The sequence below is a fragment of the Ambystoma mexicanum genome, chromosome 3p, assembly GCF_040938575.1.
Source record: "Ambystoma mexicanum isolate Mex_15411 chromosome 3p, UKY_AmexF1_1, whole genome shotgun sequence".
Lineage (NCBI taxonomy): Eukaryota > Metazoa > Chordata > Amphibia > Caudata > Ambystomatidae > Ambystoma > Ambystoma mexicanum.
The window spans coordinates 653,566,055-653,589,776 of NC_090925.1; the positions used below are offsets into that span (position 1 = coordinate 653,566,055).

The 23,722-nt window shown below is 44.1% G+C and overlaps 1 protein-coding gene across 1 annotated transcript; it reads left to right on the forward strand.

Annotated features, from left to right (window-relative positions):
• Positions 1 to 15,606: 15,606 nt before the first annotated feature.
• LOC138579582 (uncharacterized) lies at positions 15,607 to 23,467 on the forward strand. The gene is made up of 2 exons (XM_069649854.1): positions 15,607 to 17,040; positions 23,305 to 23,467. Exon 1 carries the CDS (start codon positions 15,616 to 15,618, stop codon positions 17,002 to 17,004), a length of 1,389 nt encoding a protein of 462 aa, XP_069505955.1. The 5' UTR covers positions 15,607 to 15,615; the 3' UTR covers positions 17,005 to 17,040; positions 23,305 to 23,467.
• The last annotated feature ends 255 nt before the right edge of the window (positions 23,468 to 23,722 follow it).

The following is a 23,722-nucleotide window of genomic DNA, read 5'->3' on the forward strand; positions in this document are numbered from 1 at the left end:
AGGGACTTAACCACTGTTACAAAGCTTGATGTTTTTCTCTCAACATTCTACCTCAATGTTCATTGTCTCCCTTAGTAAACATTACACCATAAAAATTCTCTCTGCAAAGTTGCTAATGCCATCTTCATATGTTATATGTGTCTGTTATGAGTGATACGTTTGCCAACAATTTGTGTGATTTTTAGCTAAAGTTCAATGCAATTCAGCCCTGAAGGGGAGGGTTGCAACAAGTGTTACCATGCCTTATTCAGCCTATATCTCAGTTGTGGGAAGATAACACCTTGAGACCTCCCAGGGGCCGTAAATCATCAATAGCACCCTTTCAGAACATCCGCAACAGCTCAGCCAATCAGGATTGAGAGATTCTGTGTATTATCAGGCAGTAGTTTCCAGGAATCTCTATTTCATTCATGGCCAAGCTACCATAACTGCTGTGACAACTGTCTGTGTTTCCACGCTCCTGTTCCATACTCCTCTTTTCTTGACTTACCCCATGTGCACCTGTTCCTCTCCAATGTTCCTGCAACTCATTGTGTTCCCACTTGACACGCTGTTGGAACATGCTGCCCTTGTGGTCCATCAATGGCCATTTTCATCTAGTACCTGTAGTATCATTCTGTTAGGAGCCAAGGCTTGCACCTGCATCACACTGCCATCTGTGTTTGCTGGTAACGATCACTCCTGACCGCAGTAAGGGAGACTCCCTCAAATCACCACTCATCTGCCTCCTGTGTGCAGGAAGGTTCACAGCTCGGCTGTCCTCTGCCCTGTGTGCATCCCTTGGCCAAAGTCTGACCTTTGTCATACCACTTCCCTACTGCGCCGGAGACTCATTGATAATCTGCCGAGGAAGGGGAAGAGGATGTTACTTTTGCCCTCTAGGCATGATTGTTTGGGCCTCTGCAGACTGTGTGTTGGTGCTAATAGCCTAGGGTACCACAGGGGCTGGTGGCGGTCATTCAGCTCCCTGTGCCCTTCTTAAGCAGACCTCCAGGCCTCTTATGGCCATGAATTGTGCCCATGCTGTTGCTAAAGCTAAAATGGATCCCATAGCATGGCAATTCAGTGTTGTGGAAGTGTTGACCCTCTTAACTTGGAGTGCCCCGCAGTGATGTTCCTCGGGTATGTGTTCATGTCCTGAGCAACAACGGAGGTCTCTGACTTAAGATGGCTGTCACTTCCCGCACCCGATGAATTTCATGGTTTCTTTTGCAATACATGGTATCATCTTAACTCTGTCATAACTAAAATGGTTTAAAAGTACTTCAAGCGAATTGTTATGCAACACCTTTTACTGGATGGCCATGACCAGTGGCATTGCCCTATGGTCATGGCGACTTTCCGTGTAGCACAAATTATTATAAAAGGAAGAGGCCCACTGGCCATGGCTGTGACCCACAAACCCCTGTTTAGTAAATAACCAGATCCATAGGTCAGGTCCACTTTCATGTGGAGGGGGATATGGACCTTAGCGGTAAGACTGGTCCACTTTCTATGGGCAGTATACAGGTTCCAACAACAAGTAAAAAGACCAGGAGCCATAGCCTGCAACCATGACCCATATCCTCCTGGGCATAGCAAGTGCACCCGTGCTCCCGTTGAAGGCCCTATATCCCTGCCTAATAATTCACCATATCGCACCGGCCATGTCCTTTGGCCATGGCCAGTGGACAAGTCCTTTGCCGCGCCCATTGCTCACATTGCAAAATAGCCAAAAATAGCATTGGTCAATGGCCATGGCCTTCAGCCCAGTCCAGTGACAATGCACTTCGGCAATGTTCACACTACCTCTTGCACCAAACATTGCATCAAACCTACCGCTGAGGCCCACATGCCCCTCACAATTAAATTACCAGATCCCACTGGCCATGACCGATGTTGGTGTTTCCCTAAATGTTTTAAAACACATTTTCCAGACCTTCCCTTTGTTTCTGTTGTATTTACTGCACAATTATCGTGAAAACAGCTCTCATCAATGACTAAAAAAGGCTGACTCCGGCCCTGAAACCCTCTAATTAATCAGAGCCCCCAAATGACCTTTGGCAGTGGCCCATGAGTCAAGCCTACGTTTTTTCCTCTCCGATTGTTTCAGCAGTAGTGTCCTGAGGGTAATACCCAAAGTCACCTCCTAGCTGCTTTATAGTACCACGGTACACATTGCCGGTACTCATTACTGTGGGAATTAATCATTTTCAGATTGCCGCAAGAATGGGAAAACGCTCTGAAATGTAATGTTTTCCCCATTCCCACTGCAATTCTGCAAGTGCCCCCATCTTCCTTTCTGGAAAAATCATCCCTCTACATCCTACTATTAACTCTTTCATCCACCTTTTCTAGTGTCACATTTTTTCCCAATCACATCTTGGAACATTATCAAGAGAACACTATGAGATTACCTATACATTGCCCCAGTAAAACAAGCACTTGATGGTACAAACGGGCTCCCCAGGCCACCTCAAACTATCCAAATACACAAGTGGTCCTCTTTCCCCTTAACCACCTCTACCCTAATGTGAAATCACCTCTTACCCCACTCCAAATCTCATTTTGAGCAGTCTTCTTTTGTGTCTTCCCGCAAATTTACCTCGGGAAAGAATATGGTGACTTTTCATTTCGGAAAAACATCCCAATTGCAGTGAACCATGGGAGATATATACAAGTTTTGGGACACAGAGGGCCCCCATTTTCCATTGACCTATTTAAAATCTACTGTATGGTTTTACACCATACCAAGAAAAAGCATACATTCATTTCTTTGTGCCCAAGTTGTTTCTTATTTGTAGCAAAATCAGTCCACCAGTTTCTGATCCACGAGTGTTCAATTGAAGCACCTTTTGGAAAAATGAATAGGAGTAGGCAGAAACGTTTTTTTGTTTGTTTTTGTAATAGTTTTTGAAACGTTTAACACCGTTTCCTCAAATTTTCAAATTTGGCAAGGCCTGTGACAAGCATGTTTTTCTTTTCTTCCTGCAGATAAACATATATATATATATATGTATATATATATATTTTTTCATACAAAAAAAAACTTTTTTGAGGGGACGTTATGGTTAAGTTGCCCTAACAAAAACCTGTACACTTCACAAAAAAAAACTTTCCTCCTCCCCTTTATGCTTCAAATTAAAACCGAAAAACCCCTGAAATTCGACCGTTATGGTAAACTAAGCCCCCAACCCTGCCACCACCCCTGTGCACTGCTAACACTAACACCCAGACCATGAAAGATGTCATCTCAAATGTGAATGCTGACATCAATGATGACATCACTTGTTTAGCCCCTTTCTTCTCCTTCCCTGCCATACATATATATGTGCATTCAGTAAAAAAATATTCATTAAAGGAATGTTATACTTCTCAGTGCAACCAAACACCACTGCACATTCCCCCATTATAGTAAGCTAAGCATCCATAACTCGCACCATCCATGTGCATTGCTAAGACTAACACCCAGAACATGAAAGATGACATCACAAATATCATTGACAACATCACTGATGACATCACATGTGTCCCTCACTTATTTTGGTGCATTGAAAAATGTAGGCTAGGTGGTTTTATTCGCTGACCAGCGCAATATGAAAATTGAAAAGGTGCTGTATACCAAAACGTTACCCTTGTCGTGTGTTCTTAAAGGACTTTCCTTAGGGTCTGGTGTCAGCTCATGGTGCACATGCATGGGGCAATGGCAGGCCTCAAACACACAATTAATTTGTATACAGGAAGATAAATTGTGGGATGCTGCTAGTTCTTTCTACCCTACTTCAGTTTCCCTGCATGTTCCGCTCAGTTAGATGCATTGGGTCGGCATATGTATTGTTTGTTTTAGCACAAGTGTGTATTAAGTGTACATTTGTGAGCTAGTTATTACATGTGTAACATTACACAATCACCCCTGACATCTTGCTACCAACATAATAGAAAGAACCCCTTGTAGGCAGGGACTTTTTAGGGATATTATTTTCACATGTGATGTCATCAATGATATTTTTGATGTCATCTTTGATGACAGCCTTCAGCTGTGCCCACTGTATATTTTAAAACACGCCCAGCCCACTGGCCATGGTGCCATGGCTATTTTAAAATAAATACATTTTTGATTGATTTACTTTTTTTTTTTTAAAAAACTCTTTCCCGATAACCGCAGCTATAATAGCAACATACTCATATAGAGGCTATTATCTGTAGTTGTCCCACAGCCGAGGTTATTGGAAAAACATTGGCAAAAAAAATGTTTCTCTAGGCCCCCGAGTCACTCGCCAGGTGCCACTATCCTCTTGGCATGCTCCTCCCAATTCCATAAAATTATGTTTCTCTCCCTAGCCCTCACCCATGCCCCGCAAACCATCATTAATTTGTGTGACACACTTTCATTCCCAATTTTGTTTTTTTTTGTAGCTATGTTTAACCTGCTGAATAACCGTGGCTACGGGAAATCGTTTGTGCTGTTAACTTGGTGCCTAGCCTCCTTCCAACTCTTAAATTTCACATGGTGTCCTTTCTCCCACCACCTGTAGCCTAATGCCATTTAATCATTTTTACTCCTTCAAATAGCACTGCATTTTTGTTTTCGGTTAGCTGAGGGTATAATCACAGCTATCTCTCGCGTTGGCAAAAAATAAAAAAGAAATGGTGGCTTTTTCATTTCTGAAAAGGTTCTCAGCTGCAAAGCACCACGGGAGATATTTTTATAATTTTGGGAGAAGGGTAAAAGAAACCTGGAAATCATCATAAACCTGCATTTTGAAGGCTGCACAAAATCGGCTGAAAAAAAACTATGTGTTTTGTGTGCAGCCTTCAAAATTCAGAATTATCACATGCAACCATTAAGTTTGCAGAAAAATGAAAAACAAAGGCAAAAACGGCTAGTTCTACTGTCAAACTCTGCGTTTGAAATGTTCACAATTGCAAACATCAGGTAAAATCTAATGTTGGTGGACCCCTGCATTCAATTAATATTTTTTACAGAATGTCCCAATTGTTGTTTTAGCATACATTTTTAAAGGGGGGGGGGTTTGGGACCCTCACCTTGTTCTGTCACATGTTTACTAACACAATTACCTAGATTTTTACAGCACAATTACTGTGAAAATGGTATGCCTCGGTGAAAAAACAAGGCAGCATTTTTTTCCTTTATGAAAAGTCTCAGCTGCTGCAATGCATCATGGTCTGTTTACGTTGTGTTCGACAAGGGACACCCTCTTGTTTGACATTTTTTTTAAATGCTACTGGAGGGATTTACATCAAACTAAAAAGTGGCACATCTGTGTGATTGTGGCCCAATGTATTTCTTATTTCGTACAAATCCATTCAGCAGTATTCAAACTACATGTGTTCAAAGTAATAATATTTTTACTCTATGGATGTAGGATAATAATAGCTTTTCATTTTCATGAGTTGTGTTCATTCTCACAGCGGTTCTGTGTCCAGTGTTCGTTCAGAATTATCGAATTATTTCACCTATATAAAACTGATTATCTTTGATCATTGTTCTGCGCCACATGAATTATTTTGAATGGAAAAGTGGTGTCTGATCGCCACCTGGTGGTTATTACAATATACATTTATCTGCAAATGTATTTATTAAAAGCGTTCCATGTCGTTCCTTCATTATTGTTGCCTTCATTTCCTTTGTTCTTGAGTGTCTTCCTTTCTTTCTCATTTAGTTTGCGTCTTGTCTTTTCTTGATTTTTAGTCTATCTCCACCTTCTTTTTTGTTTTCTTTCTCTCCTTTTATCCTCCTTTCTTCCTTTACATCTTCTTTACTTTTGTTTCATTTTCCTTTACTCCTTTGTTTCTTTAATTCTCCCTTTCATCTTTTCTTCTCATTCACAGCAGGTGCCTCATGTGCCTCAATTCCTCTCCCCACCCATCCCCCACAATACTGGCAATTCCCTCCCATGCCCTCTCTGCTCCCGCCCACTCCCAAGCACTCTGCGACTCCATCTCAGATCACATCTACCATATCGCCATGAAAGACATACCGTTAGCAACAAATTAGCAACATCAACCACCACCTGCCTCCTCCAAATCATGACCTTTTCACCTCTCTTCGCTCCCCAACTCTCTTTGTTCTCTGCTATTTTTCACCCTGAATTCCTGAAACTTCTATCAGTAGCCGCCCAGCCGGTGCCCCTGGTGAGATTTGACCCCCTCTCTGCTAAAGAGCATTCTATCTTCTACCTGTGCAGGCAACGAAGCCAGGGCAATAATCAATTGCTCTCTGACAGACATCTTCCCTATAGCTTTCAAAACTCCTTCTAAAAAAGCCCTCCCTCAACCCCTTCCTTCAACCCAATTACCACCCAATCTCTAACACCAGCTTCATTTCTAAACTCTTAGAACATACAACATACAACCAGCTCTCTCTCTTCACAGAATCCAACATCCTACTCAACCCCCCTACTCAACCCCAAGTCCAGTTTCAGGCCACTCAAAGGGACAGAAACTTCCCTTTTTACCATTGGGGACGACATAGAAATAATGGCAGATGCAGAAGGCTGTGCAGCACTCATCCTCCTTGACGTTCAGCTGCCTTTGACAATCTCGACAACCACATCCTGAGGGACAGACTCCATTCTCTAGGTATCAGGGAGTCTGCTCTAAGATGGATCTCCTCCCACCTTGTCTTCTGCTTCCAAATCACCCTCCTCCCGATGTCCTCCTCTACCCCTTTTCCATTCTCAACAGGGGTTCCTCAAATAGCCTCCCTATCCCCTCTTCTCTTCAACCTCTATCTATGCCCCTACCTGCACTCATCCACTCATATGACCTAACCTGTTACAACTATTCTGATAACACTGAGATCCTTTTCATGGTTCCCAAAATCCCAACTCTCCCCCATCCAGACCTTGCCTCCTGACTCTGAGAAATTGACCGCTGGATCATGGCTAACCACCTCCTCCTTCATCCTGGCAAACCAAAATCCTGATCCATGGCCAAACTTCCCTATTCCCCCAACCAACCCCCTAGCCACCCTCCATAAGTACTGCACCCATATCGTTGAGCACAGTGAAGAACCTGGGATGTATCTTGGACTCGGATCTAACACCCGCACAACACACTAACGTAGTATCAAGATCATGCCATTTTCACTTCTGCACCGTCAGACACATTTTCTCCTATCTCTCCTGCCCTCACAAAGTTTCACCAATCGTGGCTATAATTCTCTTTGCTTATACTATGTCAATTTACTCTATGTTGGTGCCCCTACCTACCAGCTCAGAAAGCTCCAACTAATCCAAATCTCTGTAGCCAGGTTCCTCCTTGCCCTCTCACCCCGAGAACACATGACCCCTGCCCTTTGAGTACTCCACTGGCTTTCTATTAGCAAACGGGTGACTTTCAAGGCCATTTGCATCACACATCGAGCCCTCCACAAGAATGACTGTGTATTCATTAAACACAAGCTCACATGCTATCAACCAACCAGAACCGCAGATCTGGGTCTGCTCTCCCCCTTGTGGTCCCCTTTCATCTCCATCATAGTTAGAGGATCCTTTTTCTCTTTCCAAGCTCACACTCTATGGAACTCCCTTCCAGCCAGCATCCACTTTGAAGAAAATCTCCTCTCCTTCAGGAAGGCCCTCAAAACCTGGCTCTTCCCCCAGCAACCCGACTAACCCCCCTTACTTGCCAATGTATGGCACCGGACACATTCACAAAAAGGGTCAGTGTGCCCCACTGAGACTGGCACATAGCAAGGTAAAGAACAAATAGGAGCAGGTTAGAAAATCAAACTCCCCGGCAACAACAAAGTAAAGTCCCAATCCAGGGCTCAAGGGGATGTATGAATTGCACCACCTCAGTGGACTGCAGCCACGGACATGGTTGCTAACCCACACCTATCCACCTCCACATTCCTATCCAAAACACAACACACAACACCTCTGCCATCAGAATACAGCTTATTCCCATGACAAAAAAATCGGTTTAGTTGGACGCACCTATCTGGACTCTACCTTTTTCTCAGCACCCATCCACATGCCCGACCACATGGGTAGCTAACTGGGACTTGGCCACCCCATCCAACCTCCTTCTGGCCAAATGTGCACATGCATTACATCCTCTCTGACAATGTTACCATACCTCAGACTTTGCTCTACCGCGTGTGCTCTCCCCACTGAGACCATACTAATGGGATACAGGCGCTATACAGACGACTACTAGTTTACTTTCCATGCACATTTTTCCTCTTCTCGCCCAGCCCCAGAATTCCTCAACCCCCTCACACCCATTGCACCCTTTATATGTCCACTGCCTTTTCCACCTCTAGTTCCCTTTCTTATCCCCCCCCCCGAAACTCCTCTATTTCTACGAACCCAGAATTTCACCAGAACTCCCAAAACACTGAAATAAATCCTCCTCCTCTCCCCATCATAAACTGGTTGATAATGCGTGCAGGTCGTCCATCTTAATTAGTTTTAGCCTTTGTCTGGTGCTAAGAGGGGCAGGCTAAGGTTATCTTCCAACACCTCGTAGGTTTCTAAATAATGACCCATTGTCGTATTGAAACCCAGCAGAAATGTCATTGGGGCATCTTAAAACTCGTTTTTTTTATTTTTATTTCCAGACCTCTTGTTCTGTAAACAGTAGAAAAACTCTAATCTTTGGTGTGGGGGAGTCTTGGAAGTTCTGGGGTTCGGTAGGGATCCCATCTCTTACGGAAGAGATGGCCTGACACCACAAAAGTGACACAAAGAATTTTACAGATCAACAAACCTTTTGATCAGTGACCCACAAAATTGCGCGAGTCACTTTGGGAGGTCGTTCGCACACCTCTAATCATAATACAGCATATCACACACAACCATACATAAACAATTGTGTGCACTGTTAGATGTGCAGAGTCTGTGTTGTGCTAAAGGGTATGCGCGGTGGCTGTTTATTGAATGAGGCTACAGCATAGAGTGTGAGGTCTTCTCTCCTACTGCATGTCATCTGTCTTTCAGTGGGACATCGTGAGCTATATGTTGATATTAAAAACCCAATAAACACCCCAAAACTCTGCAACCATAAAGACTCTGGCCAGATTACAGAATATTTGCACGAGTGCAAGTGCGAGTTGCACAGTATTAGTACCAGGGCAACGGTTGCCCTGGAGCAAAAGATTCAGTGAAAATGTACCTTTTTTGCACTAGGTCAGTGTTTGCCCTGGTGCTTATATCATGCCAAACTCCACTTGTTGCAGTGCAATGGTTTTCTAATATGTTCCCGTGTTTTTAGAAACAGGAATACTTTGACAATACTGTGCAGCTGCGCACTTGGGCCGATGCAAATATTTGGTAATCTGGCCCTTGATTGTTGTAATAGAACATGTGCAGTGTGCATTCATCACTGTCCTTCATACGGGTAATCAGAAGAGTTGAAATGTCCAGCTAGTGATATTGACTGCATTCTGACTCTCGTAGCATGACAAGTACAAATCAAAAGAATGCAACACGTGCTTGCTAGACCGAAACACTAGAAATTGCTGACACCAAAACTATACAAAATATGCACCACAGCTCGGAGCCTGCACTTCATCAAAACATGCCCCCCCTTAATAATAATATAATCTATCCTGGCTGCACAAAACGCCGCTCCTTCTGTAGATGGATCTTTTTTTCACTGTATCTTCAACGTGGCAAGCAACATCCTCCTTACTGCTACTAAGTGAAAGCTTAAACAGGAAATCCATGCTTCAGTTCCTATACCGAAATCCACCACTTTTATGTTAAAGCTCGCTGTTCTCCTTGTACAAACAGGCTCAGTTCAACCAAACATATACTTTAAAAGAGGACCAATGTGTTTTATACATTTTCTAAAATAAAGTAACCTTTACATCATCAACACATTTTGTCTATTTAATGAATTCGCTGATAAATTAAGCACCACCAGCACAGCGCCTATTTGCTAAAGACCTTATGACGAGGTAGGCAATTAGCCACATTAATGACTTTCTGAGTCTGTAAGACTGTATTACGACCCTGAGACCATTATAGACATCTTCTCAGCCAATTAGAATGCAGTCTAAAATTTCTGCAATAAAAAGCATTCACCTAGAGCAGAGCCATAAAATGATGCACAGGCATCATTGACTTCAGCTCTGTAAAGGCAGATTGGAACCTGAGAAGGTAAACTCCTCAAACTGACAAAGTGCAATTAAACAAAACATTTGTACAGTTTATTGCCACCTGTTCCATATTCATTATATATGGGATAGTGTACCCCTATGGTACATTATACAGATATTGTAAGCCACTGAGAAGCTTCATGACCAAAGAGTTCCTTTATAAGGTCACGGAACTCCAAGGTGATTTGCAATGTGCTTCTTATGCATGGCAGGGGATATTGCATTCCTTATAATAAAGGGACACACAATTTCATTCCACTGAACACATTGCGCCTCATTACGGCTTTGGCGGTAGCCATGCCGCTATTGGCGGCATGGCTGCCTCCAAACCCGGGTCCGGGTTCCCTGAATGGGGAATTACGGGCCATTACGAGTTTGGAGGGCCCGGTAATTCCTCCCTCAGGGAACCCGGGCCCGACCTTCTCCATTCCCATTCGAGGCCCCATAGGGCTCAATGGGAATGGGTGCAAGGAGCTAAGAACGGGCCGATTACGACTGGCCCGTTGTTAGCTCCCTGGTCCCCTCGCTGGACCCGGTATCGACGCCTGGTTTTACCAGGCGTCCTTACCGGGACCCGCAAGGGGACCTCGTAATCAAGCGGAATGGGTTTAACGGGGCTGCATCCATTAGCGGCACCTGTTAACCCATTCCGCCAAGATTGGAATGAGGCCCATTGTCTCTTGCTTAATATGATGAAAGTAATCTTGTATTTGCTGAACCATAATATGCAATCTCTTTGTATTTAAAAATCCTAATGTGTTGCAGAAAATAATTCAGGCAGTTTAATAAAATATATTGACAAAAACGTATTTTGTACATAAAGATTCTTGCTCACTTGAGTTAAACGACAGCAGAGCACATATTAAACATTGTACCATAAACATTTCCTTGGCAATAACCGGCTGTAATGTGTCACAGAAAATGACTCGGAAAGCAAGGAATCTGAAAAGCTTTTCACAGCGTTAATTAAGTGCTGCAGTGGCAGCTGAAATACTCTTTGCTGGCTGAAGCAGGAGGCATTGTAATTATTTGTTAGAGCACAGCAGTGGTGTCATTATATTATTATAGGTCAGTTGTGATGTCCAGGCTTTATACAGATATTGCAGGCTGCCATGTGTTATAATAACATTGCACGCTACTTGCATGTGATCATTTTTCTTGCAGCAATAAAACCACAATCCATGTGCCAATAGCCTCATAGACCTCAAGAAAGGTTATTATGGCTTGAGATTATGACCTTCCCCCAATGTACAGCCCACGCCTTCACCTCGGGCAAAAACGGAGTGCGTCATTACCTCCTGATAATGACCTCTGCCTTGGTCTACAACTATTAACAATTTCAATGTGAAATCAACATGAGTGAATCAAGAAGAGAATGATAGACGAATAAGAGTAATTATGAATAGAATTATAAGAATAATTATGAGAAGAATAAGAGTGGCTGGTCTGGATGTTTCTCACTAGGGGGCATTTTAGCATGCCAGCCAGGCAAAAGAGGGTTGATCAAGCCAAATAATACAAGATTATGAAATGGCTTTGCAGGTGAGGTTTCTGTATATTTCAAGACTCGTTGGTGTTTATCTGTGTGATGGGGAAATAGGGGCCTGCAGTGCCATAATTGACTTCCACCTACCACCCTGCTTCATGGCAACCTTGGTGGAGTTGGGACGGCACCGTGACCATCTCTTAGTAGTGTGTCAATGGTACAGTGGCCATGGTATAAATTTAGTTAGAATGCTGCACCCATCACAGACATGCTATGGTACCACTGGTTGCAATTTCACGGCCTGAAGGAAAATCAGCACAAAGCGTTTCAGAAAATCAACATTTCCCCTACTACTGACACAATGGAGCACATTTTTGAGTCTCCTCTAATTCAGCAGCAGGGACACGATGCTTGTGCATCTTCACATGCACAGGGCCACACAACCACATGTTCATCAATTTCATGGCAGAGTGCAAAAAGCAGGGCAAAAACCTGGCTTATAGTATATTATACCACCCTTTTTCTCTCCACCGTGCTAATGTATGCATGGCTGGCAGCATCTACAATGGAGGCCCATGAAGTCCACTTCATCATGATCATCATAATCATCATCAAAAGTTTATTTTGTTAAAACAAAGCATACCGTGAAAACACAACAAAATTAACAATCGACAATATTACAAATACAAGTAAAACCATTACTTTGGAAAATCCTTAAAAACAAAATCACAAAATTCATGAACTCACAGATCGTAGTTAACATTCTCTCAAAGACAGGGCACGCCTTAAGAGTCCACTTTATTTTTGCTGGTTCAAAAAGTCGGGGGACTTCATAGGTATCCCCAGTATGTGCAACAACATTTAAAATCCATGCTGGTACAGATGCTGGAGGATTTGTATGGCAAAGAGGAAAGGAGTGGTGGAAGCATAAATCACATTCTGCCCCTTCTGTCCTCCATGCATGTCCATGAACATGAGCCATGCTTGTCATCTACAGTGTAAACGCCTTACACAAGGCTTTAACCATTAGATTGCCACCACGGACCATTTAAACTGGGCCGAAAATGAGCTCCAATGCACATCTGATGTTACTGTAGTAGCAATGAGGAATGCACACATATGTTGCTTCAGTTCTCGACCCTTAATGAGATGTGCCTCTTTCACTTTTTCTGATTTAGGGTGGAATGTCTGTCAACAATCTATCTCCTGAAGAATGCGAGGGCATGCTCAAGGGCATGTTGAAGGGGCTCATCGACATGCTGGTAAGCCGGATTGCCAAAGTCTAAAGAAACTACTTACCTGCACCTTACTCTACTTGAATGTTGCACACTTAGATTGTGCATGACTACATGTTAATGAAACTGGCTTTTATCGGCCATCCTTTACATGGGGGAACCGGGTAGGCTTTAGCTTTTGTTTATTAATGGTCATTTCTTTCTTTGCAGGTTGGCCTTCTAGAGCCCTTGCTTGGTCCTGTAACAGGAATACTGGTACTGACCTTTTTATTTTTCTGTGTTCAATTGTTTATGACTTTTGTCGGCCCCTAGCAGACACATAAGAACCACGTTGGGCATTGCCGCCATAAGCTTTGCCAGAAAACAATCGCATGCTCGACATCAGCAAAGTGGGAAATATGTCAATGAAAGGGTGACTTTGGGTTATTAAAGGTAATGCAATGCAATGTAAGGTGGTCCTGCATACCATGATAGCTGCCATTTTGGAGGCCTCTTGGCACATGGTCAAGGAAGACAGGGTAGAGAATAATCATAGAGCGAGGAGCTGGAGAGGAAGGTGCAACCCCAGAAGTGTAGATGGCGGCAGGTCAGAAGTAGCCTTTTCCAGCCTGTTGGTATGTTTCCATGTCTATCTCTCTGGTTGCGTGGTAGGAAGCCAAAGTGATGTACAGTTGTGCAGAAAAGGCCTGAACAGCTCTGCTCCATGTAGTGAGGACTGCAGGCTATCACTCTGCTGCATTGAACACAGGAAGCTGCGCATGAAGTGTGAGGTGGGAAGAACCCTAGGTATGTAGGATAGTGGGAACAGCACCCATAGGGTAGGGATTCACGTTTCACGGGAAAAGGAAAGAGCCTCACTCTGGAAGGTCACGCCACATTCATTGGACATATTACAAGAGTGATCATCAAGAACCAGGAGGAGACCTGGATTGAACAACCTTCAGGCCTTTCTCATTCCCCCGAAATTAAATGAAACACACTTTAGAAGCCCAGCCGGCTTTGGCGGACATATGTCTATCGCAAACTCAATATGCCCCAATACAGGTCATGACCTATCTAAAGGATAGCAATCATGTCCACACCCTTCCTGTGATAATCATTAACACACGTAACACAAAACAGGTGCTATAACGCAAAACAAGTACTCTCCTGTCAAGCCTGGATATCTGAGGCACTTTGCATTCAATCAATATCAGAGGCAAGCAATTGCAACTAAACTAAATAAAGAATGTTCAACTTTCGGCAAATCACAATACCAGAAATATACACACGTCAGTGGATGCGCTATCAATGACATTTGCCTTTTAACAATATCCATAGCAAAAGGCTTTGCTTGACTAGGTATACAAAAGCAACACCTACGGCCTAAAATATAGAAGGAGTGTTTCTGGATAGGCCCTTTTTCATAGATCCCAGTGTCATGGTAGGATAGCCGTGAGCCCCCACCTCTTATCGACCCTGAGGGCAAGCCTGCTAAGGGAAAATATGATACCCATTTCGGATACCATCCCGCCAGTTGGACACTTAAGATACAACACCAAAATGTCATACATACCAAATCACAATGGCTGTCACAGCTTTCAGTCAAATCTAATAGTCATTTCTATTTCTGTGAAAGTTGCAGAACTTCAAGCAAGGCAAAGACTTTGGATTGAATTCAGAATACTTTCATATTTACGGCTTTACACCTTTCTATGCAGAGATAAGTTTTGAACAATACTTTGTTCCTCTAAGGACCAGTTAGTTTTACAATATGCGTTGTTGAAATTGTGTTCACAGTCTTTCATAATTTTCATTTTTTTCTGTAACTGATGTCCTAGCATATTTTGTGACACCTAAATCTCTGGAAAAGTGTTGATCCAGTCAATGACACTGAATATGTTGAATTTTGGGTTGAAAAAATGTAATCATAATCCTTTTTATTTGCATATCAAATAGTTCTCGGTACTGTTGTTGCATGTTTTCCCTCTGTAATTAACGTACCCCATTGTTTCTATTAGGGACCACTAATTGGACCTGGTGGACCGCTTGAGATGCTTGGGAGCCTTGCTGGCAGCGATCTTCTTGGGAATTTTCTTGGAGTAGGAGGTGATATTCTAGGGGATCTTCTTGGAGGAGATGGTGGTCTTCTAGGCAGTATTCTTGGAGGAGATAATGGTCTTCTAGGGGGTCTTTCTGGAGGAGAAGGAGGACACGATTCTGACAATAGTGAATATTCAGGTGAAGTCTCAGAAAAGAGCAAAGCAGTAACTAAGGAATTCCCTAGAGAAGACCTGTCATATGTAGGAGGAACTATTGATGGTCCTGTTGATAGACAAACAGCTGGATCTGGAGTAAACCAAAACGGGATTTATGGAGATATTGGTGGAATGCCAGGTTTTCTAGCTGGAAGCAATTTAGGAGGAAACATTGAACGCCCACCAGGTGAATTTGGAGGCAGGCTCAACACTCTGGAAGATTTTAGCAAAGGCAGTGCAGCAGCAAATATTGATGGGGGTGTTGGTGGAAGTGGATATTTTACCAGTGTTGAAGGTTTCTATGAAGGACCGGCTGGTGGAACATTTCAAGCTGGTCAAACACCAAGTGATTTAGGGAGTGTAGGAGGTATTGCAGGAGGTGGAGCCTATATGGAACAAACAAATAGTAACTTTGGAGAAATGTATTCAGAATTTGCCAATGGACCATCAGCAGTAGTGGAAGAAAGATTTACTGTTGAGATTGATGGCAGAAATCAAGATGAAACTGTTGGAAGTGATACGTATGCTGGTGCTGTTTCTGGGGGAATGACAGGTGTGATTAATGCAGGTAGCACTCAAGCAAATGGTAATGGGATGTTTAATGAAATGTTCGGGCTATATTCACAAGCCACTCAAAAAGGAAATACTGACTTCATTATTGAAAGGCTTACAAGTGACAATGCAGGAAACGTCAAAGATAATCTTGTAGGAATATCTGGCGAAAACAGTGAAGGCCTTGAAATGATGACAGGTCGACTTGTTGGTGGTGTTGCAAAAGGAAATAATGGAGGTTCTGTTTCAAGAACAGAAGGAGGGATTTTAGAGGAAGGCAAAAATGGAGAAGTTGGAGAAATAGTGGGTGGATATGTAACAGGTGGAAACACAGGAAGTAGTGCAGATGTTGTTGGGGGAATTACAGGGGGAGGTCTTGAACGTGAGGCGCAAGAAAATGTGGTAAGTGTAGCAGGATTAGTGGGCAAACTTCATGATAGTGGAAATGGAGACAATGATGGAAGTATTGGAAGATTGAAAGGGGGTGGTAAAAATGGAATTAGTGGCGGGTTTGGAACATTTACAGGAAGATATGGAGGCAAAAATGACAAAGATTATGAAGGTGTTGTTGGAGGAATGGCCGAGGAATATTCTGAAGGTGGCAAAAAAGGAAAGGTAGACATTGCTGGTGGAATGGCAGGTAGAAAGGCAAATAGTGGAAGCATTTTTGGAGAAATGAAAAGCGGACCTGAAGTGAGTAAGGGTGGAAATAGTGGAGATGTTGGAGGAAGGAAAGGAGGAATGGGAATCAGCAAAAGAGGAAACGGCAGAAGTGATGTTGGGGAAATGAAAGGTAGTTATAGAGCAGCTGGTCGAGGTGCTTTTGCAAGTGCTGTTGACGGAATGAATTGGGGATTTGTAAGCAGCAGCACAGAGGAAAGTAGTGAAGAACGTGTTGACGGAATTTCAGGTAGTACAGGAGGAATGCTTGGAGATGCTGCTGGAGGCACTGTTGGAGGAAAGCGCAATTGGGGAAAGAGTGGAGGTAGTGCAGTCAGTAAAGAGGTCTTTGTTTATGGTACCGATGGAGGCAGCTTTGCAGCGATGGCAGGTGGAACAGGAAAGACCAGTGCAAGCAGTGCTGGGGTTATTAAAGGTAGCAAAGGCGGACTGGGTAGAGGTGCCTCTGCAGTTGGTTTTGGAAGCAGTCAGAGAGGAAAAGGAATTGAAATAAAAAACACAGGAGGAGTTAAAGGAGGTGTTCTTGGAGGAGGTCAAACAGGTGTTGAGGGTACTGAAGGGGGATTTTCAAGTTTCTCGTATACAAGTGGAGACACATTTCGTGAAGCATCTGAAGGTGATGAAGAAACCTACACATGGACGGAATGGGTGGACATTGAAGGTGAATCCGAAGAGGAAGGGGGGACGACATCTGAGGAGTGACACTCCATTGAATTAGAAATGTGATGCCTAGTTGAGGTAGAGTATGTGCATGTATTTATTTTTGTTTTGACTATTCTTTCATTAAAAACAACGCAATGCTCTAGATAGGTATGTTCATTTCAATGTTAGATCCTTAGGCACTAGTTTTAATATAAAAATGTATTTGTATTTGCATTTGTATTTTATTGGAAGCAATGGAAGGAGTTTTGACAAAACACACTGCACATGGAACAGAGCTTGATGGTAGCTATCCCGATGATGGGTGCTTTACAATTCAGGAGAAATTATGGGATTGAGGGCATACTAAACAATTGTGAGGGTAACGCTGAGTAGTCATACAAAAACATACATGCGGCAAAGGAGGGAGCCCATTACCAGGGCATGATTGGGGGTGGGGATGGGGACAGGAGAAACTGGGGGCCAGCCATGAGAATTGAGAAAGGGAGCCCAGGATCGGTTATGTGGGGTGGAGGGGAAGTAGTCTGGCTGAAGGGTGACACAAGGCCATTAGAGATGGAAAGGGGTGCAGGAAGTGGGTGATGTAGACCTATCATAAGGTAATAGGAGGGGCAGCAGGGGAGATGCAGCCCAGTAGCAGCCATGAAGGATGGAGGGGCGGGGAGGGGATGTCGGGAAGGGAGCACAGGACCAGCCAACGGATGCATGACATCTATACCAAGCAACAACAAAATCAAATTAAAACACAAATAATTGCGAATCTATGTGAGCAGCTTCTGAGTTCCATCTTTGAAGGAGTATGGGTAAATGGCTACAGGAGTGAGAGAACAAAACTACGAAATAGGTGTTTTTGAGGATGCCCGGTACTCTCTGAGGCATGCATTTAATGGGCCGGTGCTGCAGGACACAAAGTAGATCACGGCCGAGCAGGGGAAAATGCCTCAGCTTCAATGATACAGTCAAAAATAACTTGAGAGAAATGCGCTTTTTCTTCAGAGTTGTAGCATTTAGCTGGCTATTTCTCATCTCGAGAAGGTTCATATGGGCTTACCTCACCCTAGTGATGTTTGGTCTGGCCACATGGGCTCACATGACCCAAACCACTCACAGGTTTTCTGGCAAGGGCAACTGGGCATCAGATGGGTTCTGTGTAGCACAGAAGATGGGCCAGGTTGATGGGAATACCTGCCGCTGAGAACATTTAAAATGGAAGTCAGACACAGTGAATCTGATTCCTTCCGTGTACACATGTCTAACGAATAGTCACGTAGCCCCGTCCAAATCAGGACGATCTTAGGAAAACTGGACATGGGCTAATTTGGGGTTCACACACAATCCTCTTACCCCCGCCCCCCCCCAACTAAAAAATGAACACATTTGACTAATTAGGATTGCCTTCATTTGCCAGAGAAATCAGAGATATCATGATGTGAATATGTATATTGCCACAATTCCCAAAGTACTGTATTAAGAGAGCACACATGCAAGCGTCCTATTTAAATGTATTTCATAGCTGTGAGCAATATAAACATGGACGTTTGTTAACATATCCCGAATAGCTATGACAAGATTTCTCTGCCGAAATGGGAATTAAGTGACAATAACATATACCTAATCATGGGTTATGAAAGTGTGCGCATAAGGCCACATTACTCAGACTTCTGTCTCTTATTCCTCTGGCGCCCCCATACTCCTAAACCTGAACAGTTTGCCATATATTCTAAAGGCTAGTGCACAACAAGGACACATAACAACAGACATTACGGGCACATTATTTTTGTGAATTTATCAGCAGGTTAACATCATTTACATAATGAGGTCCTTCTCTACATAGGTAATGTAAACCTTTTGTGTCTCCCAGGTCCACTTTTAGGACCACAGTGACTTTCAAGGCCCCCTTTTCTACCTTTTATTATAAGCCTTTTTTTGAACACTGACATTTTGCCAATTGAGTGCCTTTAGAAGCCAGTCCATCCATCCAGAGCGCTATCATACAACACCTTGCATTTTCTGTGTTTCTTTACCGGGGTGTAGTTGTGCTTGTGTTTCTAAGAAGTTATCTGGAAGTCTATATGCTTTGTTATGAAGTCAGCTCTGTGGTAAAAAAAAGTGGTGGTAATTCTGTTAACGGCAATTTTTGTAGCGGTAATGGAAGTACTGGTACCTTTACTGCACCGCCAAATTCAGTAGGATGAGGTAAAGTGGAGGATTTGCATCCAACAAAAAGCTCTTCACCTCCTCTTTACTACTTGACCACTTTACCTCCGATAATTGACTGATTTACTGCAAAAATTTACTGGTTGTCGTAAATACACCATAAATCCCCTTGGAGTCCTATGGAGTCCTATGGACAATAAAAATGGGGATTTACACCACCATACCACCGCTCGCAATCTCCTGTTAATGCCACAGGATCGAGTGCCGGTAACAGTAAATGCATTTTGCTGTAAATTGACAGATTTACCACTAATGTAACACTAAACTCATAATTAGGCTGTATGTCTTTATAGAACCTTCATTGGACTTTATTTATTTTGGGGTTGTTGTACTATTTGAGTTACAGCCTTAAATGTACTAAAATACATTACAGTTATAAATCAACCTGCACGAATGTGCGAAAAGAAGTTACATATGCAATCAGGTTCTACCACTGACCATTAGCAAGGACCATCCAACTGACGCAAGAGGGCAGCCACAGTCAGTCTTTCCCTCTTTGCAGTGCAAGAACGGAGAGTTGGTCTGATGGCCACCACATATTATCCAAGGTAGCCTGGTTGTGTTAAGGACAAAAAGGGTTAAAGTAAGTGGCGCTCGCAATTAAAATAGTCCAATCTAGAAAGGGCCAAACGAGCAAGCAAATCTTCACAAAGACGCGCTTTAAGTCACTTGAAATTACCAGCTTCGTAGAACCCCCAAAGCCGCAGAACACTGCTGATGCATCACAGATTGACTATTAATATTTGTTAACTACAGTATACAGTGCTATTGCAAAATATGTAAATGCTATTTTTCCAGACTAAAGAATTTGGAAGCAAATCACAAATTGAGCCTTACGCAACCTCGTCTTTCTCTGTCCCTGAGTCTCTGGATCAGCGAGTCACCTCCAAATTATCTCCAAGATCTCTTTCACAGGCCCTGCATGCCCACCCCACCTCAAACATCTCACCCCCTGAAACTGCAGGAACTTCCTTCAGTACGTCGGGCTAGCCAAGGTAGGTCGGCTCACCTTAGTGCCTGCACCACACCCTGACGCTCTGACATTCAGCTCAGCTCCTGTCCATGTTCAAGTTTAAGGCGCTCAATAGGCCCCTCTCCCTTGGTTCCTGTTCCGGGTCAGGGCCCACCTCCATTCACACCCAATTTGTGTGCAAAACAGATCCTGGGCCTCATTATAATGCTGGCGCTCCCGTAATGAAGGGGGCTGGTACGGGACCGGTCCCCTTCATTCTGGGAGTGCCGATTAGAAGCTTCCCATCGTGGGACCCGGCTCGCATGCCTGGTAAAACCAGATGTGCTTTCCGGGTCCCGCAAGGGGAAGAGGGAGGCAATGACGGCCAGATGTAATCTGCCCGTTATTACCTCCCTCCCCATTCCCATTGAGCCCTATGCCGGCTCAAATAGGAATGGGGATGGGTTCCTGCAAGGAGGAATTACCGGGTCCTCCTATGTCGGAGTAACCCAGTAAGTCCCCATTGCAGGAACCCGGTAATGGATCCCGGAATGGAGGCAGCCATGGAGCTAATAGCTCCATGGCTGCCTCCATTCTCGTAATGAGGCCCCCTGTCTGTGTTTAGGGGGAGTATGTACCCCTCATTGCGTGTGCAGGCTCAGATCCAGTCACACCCTGTTAAAGTGGTGCATGGCCTAACTCTGGAAAGGCTTGCCAATAACTCTATGGCAACAAATCATGCATGCATCCTCTGTCAACAGGGTGACCAGAAGTCTTGGTTTTGCTGGGACTGTGCCGGAATTGGGTTCTCTGTCCCCCTTTCTCAAGATAATGGGCCTCATTACGATTTTGGCAGTAGCCATGCCCCTATTGGCAGCATGGCTGCTCAAAATCGGGTCCGGGTCTGGGTTCCCAGAATGGGGAATTACCGGCCCATTCTGAGTTCGGAGGGCCCGGTAATTCCTCCCTCCAGGAACCCGGGCCCGGACCTTCCCCATTCCCATTTCAGCCCCGATAGGGCTGAATGGGAATGAGGGAGGGAGCTAACAACAGGCTGATTACGACCGGCCCATTGTTAGCTCCCTCTTCCCCTCACGAGACCCGCTCTGCACGTCTGTAAAACCAGACGTGCAGAGCAGGTCCCGCGAGGGGACCTCGTAATGTGGCAAAATGGTGTTAACAGGTACACATCCTTTTGTGGCACCCGTTAACCCATTCCGCCACTCTCAAAATGAGGCCCAATGTGTCCATCGGAAAATGCAGTGGTTCCGGTTTTTGGTAGTTGGTGTTTCATAGCTGGCAGGCAGGAATTCACAATCTCTCACAGAAGAAATGGTCCAGTTTACGAATTAAGATAGTGATAATTTGTGATAAATTAATGATATTTTTTGTTTTATCCACCAGCAACACTTAAGCCTCCGTCTCCCCCAACCACTACTGAAGTGTAGTGCCTTGACAGCTACTTTCAAGAGTTAGTCTTTTTAGTTGCCCTGTTCCGGTTTTGTACTTTTGAAATCTGGTTACCTTAACTGTCAATTGGGGGTCATTCCGAGTATGGCGGTAGGGGGTTAATGGCACTGGTAAGGATGCTGGTGCCGTTAACACCCTACTGCCACATTCCGAGGTCGCTTAGCGGGTCCCACCAGGACCGGCTGGTCTGACCAGCCGTCCTTAGCGAGACCTGTTAAGTGACCATGGAGCCAATAACGGGCCCGCTATTTGCGGGCCCGTTATTAGCTCCTTCCCCATTCTCATTGAGCCTTATGGGGGCTCAAATGTGAATGGGTAATGGTTTTAAGAATGGGGACCTACCAGGTCCTCTAAGGTCGGAATGGCCCAGTAAATCCCCATTCTGACTACCCGGACACGGGTTTGGAGGCAGCCATGGTGCTAATACCACCATGGCTACCTCCAAACTCGTAATGACCCCCAATGAATGCTGAAATTACTCATTCTCATTGGCTTCTGCAGATGTTTGTGATTCCAAACCTCATCCTAACTGCTTCATGAAAGTTTACTCCGTAATTTGTGACAGAACGTGGCTTGGAGTGCACTGCAAAATAAAATAATTATGAAAAGGCATCTGCCATGATGACAGATTCTGGACAGTAAAAGCTTTGTGATGAGTAGGGTGCAATCCAATGACAGTTTCATGGTTTTAGGATACATTAGATTATTGCTATAAAGACACTGACCACGAAGTGCAAATGGCACTAAATGTACAGCGTCCAGGGAAAGCAACATGCTGGGACAAGACTTGTTATTCTAGACTTTTCAATGCTGTCAACGCCAGGGCATCTTGCTTATGGACATGTGCTAAACGGATAAGTGGAAAATCCTGCGAAGCCCTTTGGTCCTCCTTCACTTAGTCATGCTGAATCATGTCATCCTGAAAAAGGAGACAATTTCGCCCTCATGACAAGCCTGGAAGTCTGAGTAAAGGTGGCGATAGCAGCGTATCAGCACCCTTTCCGGACCGCCAGACTACAAGTATGCCTACAGCGGCAATTGCTCCCGGCAGGTCTTACCGGTGCCCGGCCCCTGCAAGCATGGTTTGCACTACAGCACCAGCACCGTTAGCAACGGTACCGGTGCTTCCCTGTCCCCAATCCCGTGGAGTCCTTTGGGACTGCACGGGAATGGGCACTTACACTTTCTGCCACCAGACATCACGGCCTGGCAGGACTTGTAATGTCCCTGTGGCAACAGGATATCAGTCGGCCGAACAGTGTTATGAGTTTGGCGGCAACCCACTGGTAGCACCACTGATACCGTCATTTTGTCAGGCGATATTACCACTGGAGGTTTTACTTCAGACTGTAATACCACCAGATTACAAGCGGCGGTTTGGTGGTGTAAATCCCCATTTTATGGAGTACATAGGACTCCACAGTGGATGTTTGCCGGTATTACCTCCCGGTATTAATGTGACCTCCAGAAACTGTGGTATTACAGTTCCGGTAATACCGCCTGAGGCAGTAAGGTATATCGTGTTGAGGCGGATACACTCACATTAGTAATAGAACACATCTCATGATAGCAGTTGATTATGAATAAACAATGCATTAGTTCAAGTTGCAGATTTAATTAAATGTCACTTTCTGGATGTGTGCATGGTTCCGATATTAGCAATGAGCCTCTCAAGATTTCACTTTTGTTTTTTTTGCATTTAGGGAGTGACAACCCTTATCTCTGATTTAATCGAAGGTTCCAACTACGAGAGACCTCCGTCTTGCTTCACTTTCTCCACTTTACACAAGGGATCTTTTCAATTCCTGGGGATACAAGAATCCTTATTCTTTGTGAATCCAATGATCCAGCTTTCCTTTGTGTTGCTTCACCAATAAACTTGCAAAAACAAAATGTCTTGAATCATGACTTTTCTTTGCTTTAACAGGTGCTTTAATTTGAATTGAGGCACCAGATAGATTTGTGTTTTGAAATATTTTGCCAAGGTAGACTATGGCCCTCATTAGACGGACGGCGGTGGACCAAGGTGCACGGCCTTGGTGGAAAGGGGAATTACCGCCCTATTCCAAGGTTGGTGGGCGGTAATTCCCCCTTCCCCCATTGCCCTTCCCCATTTCCATT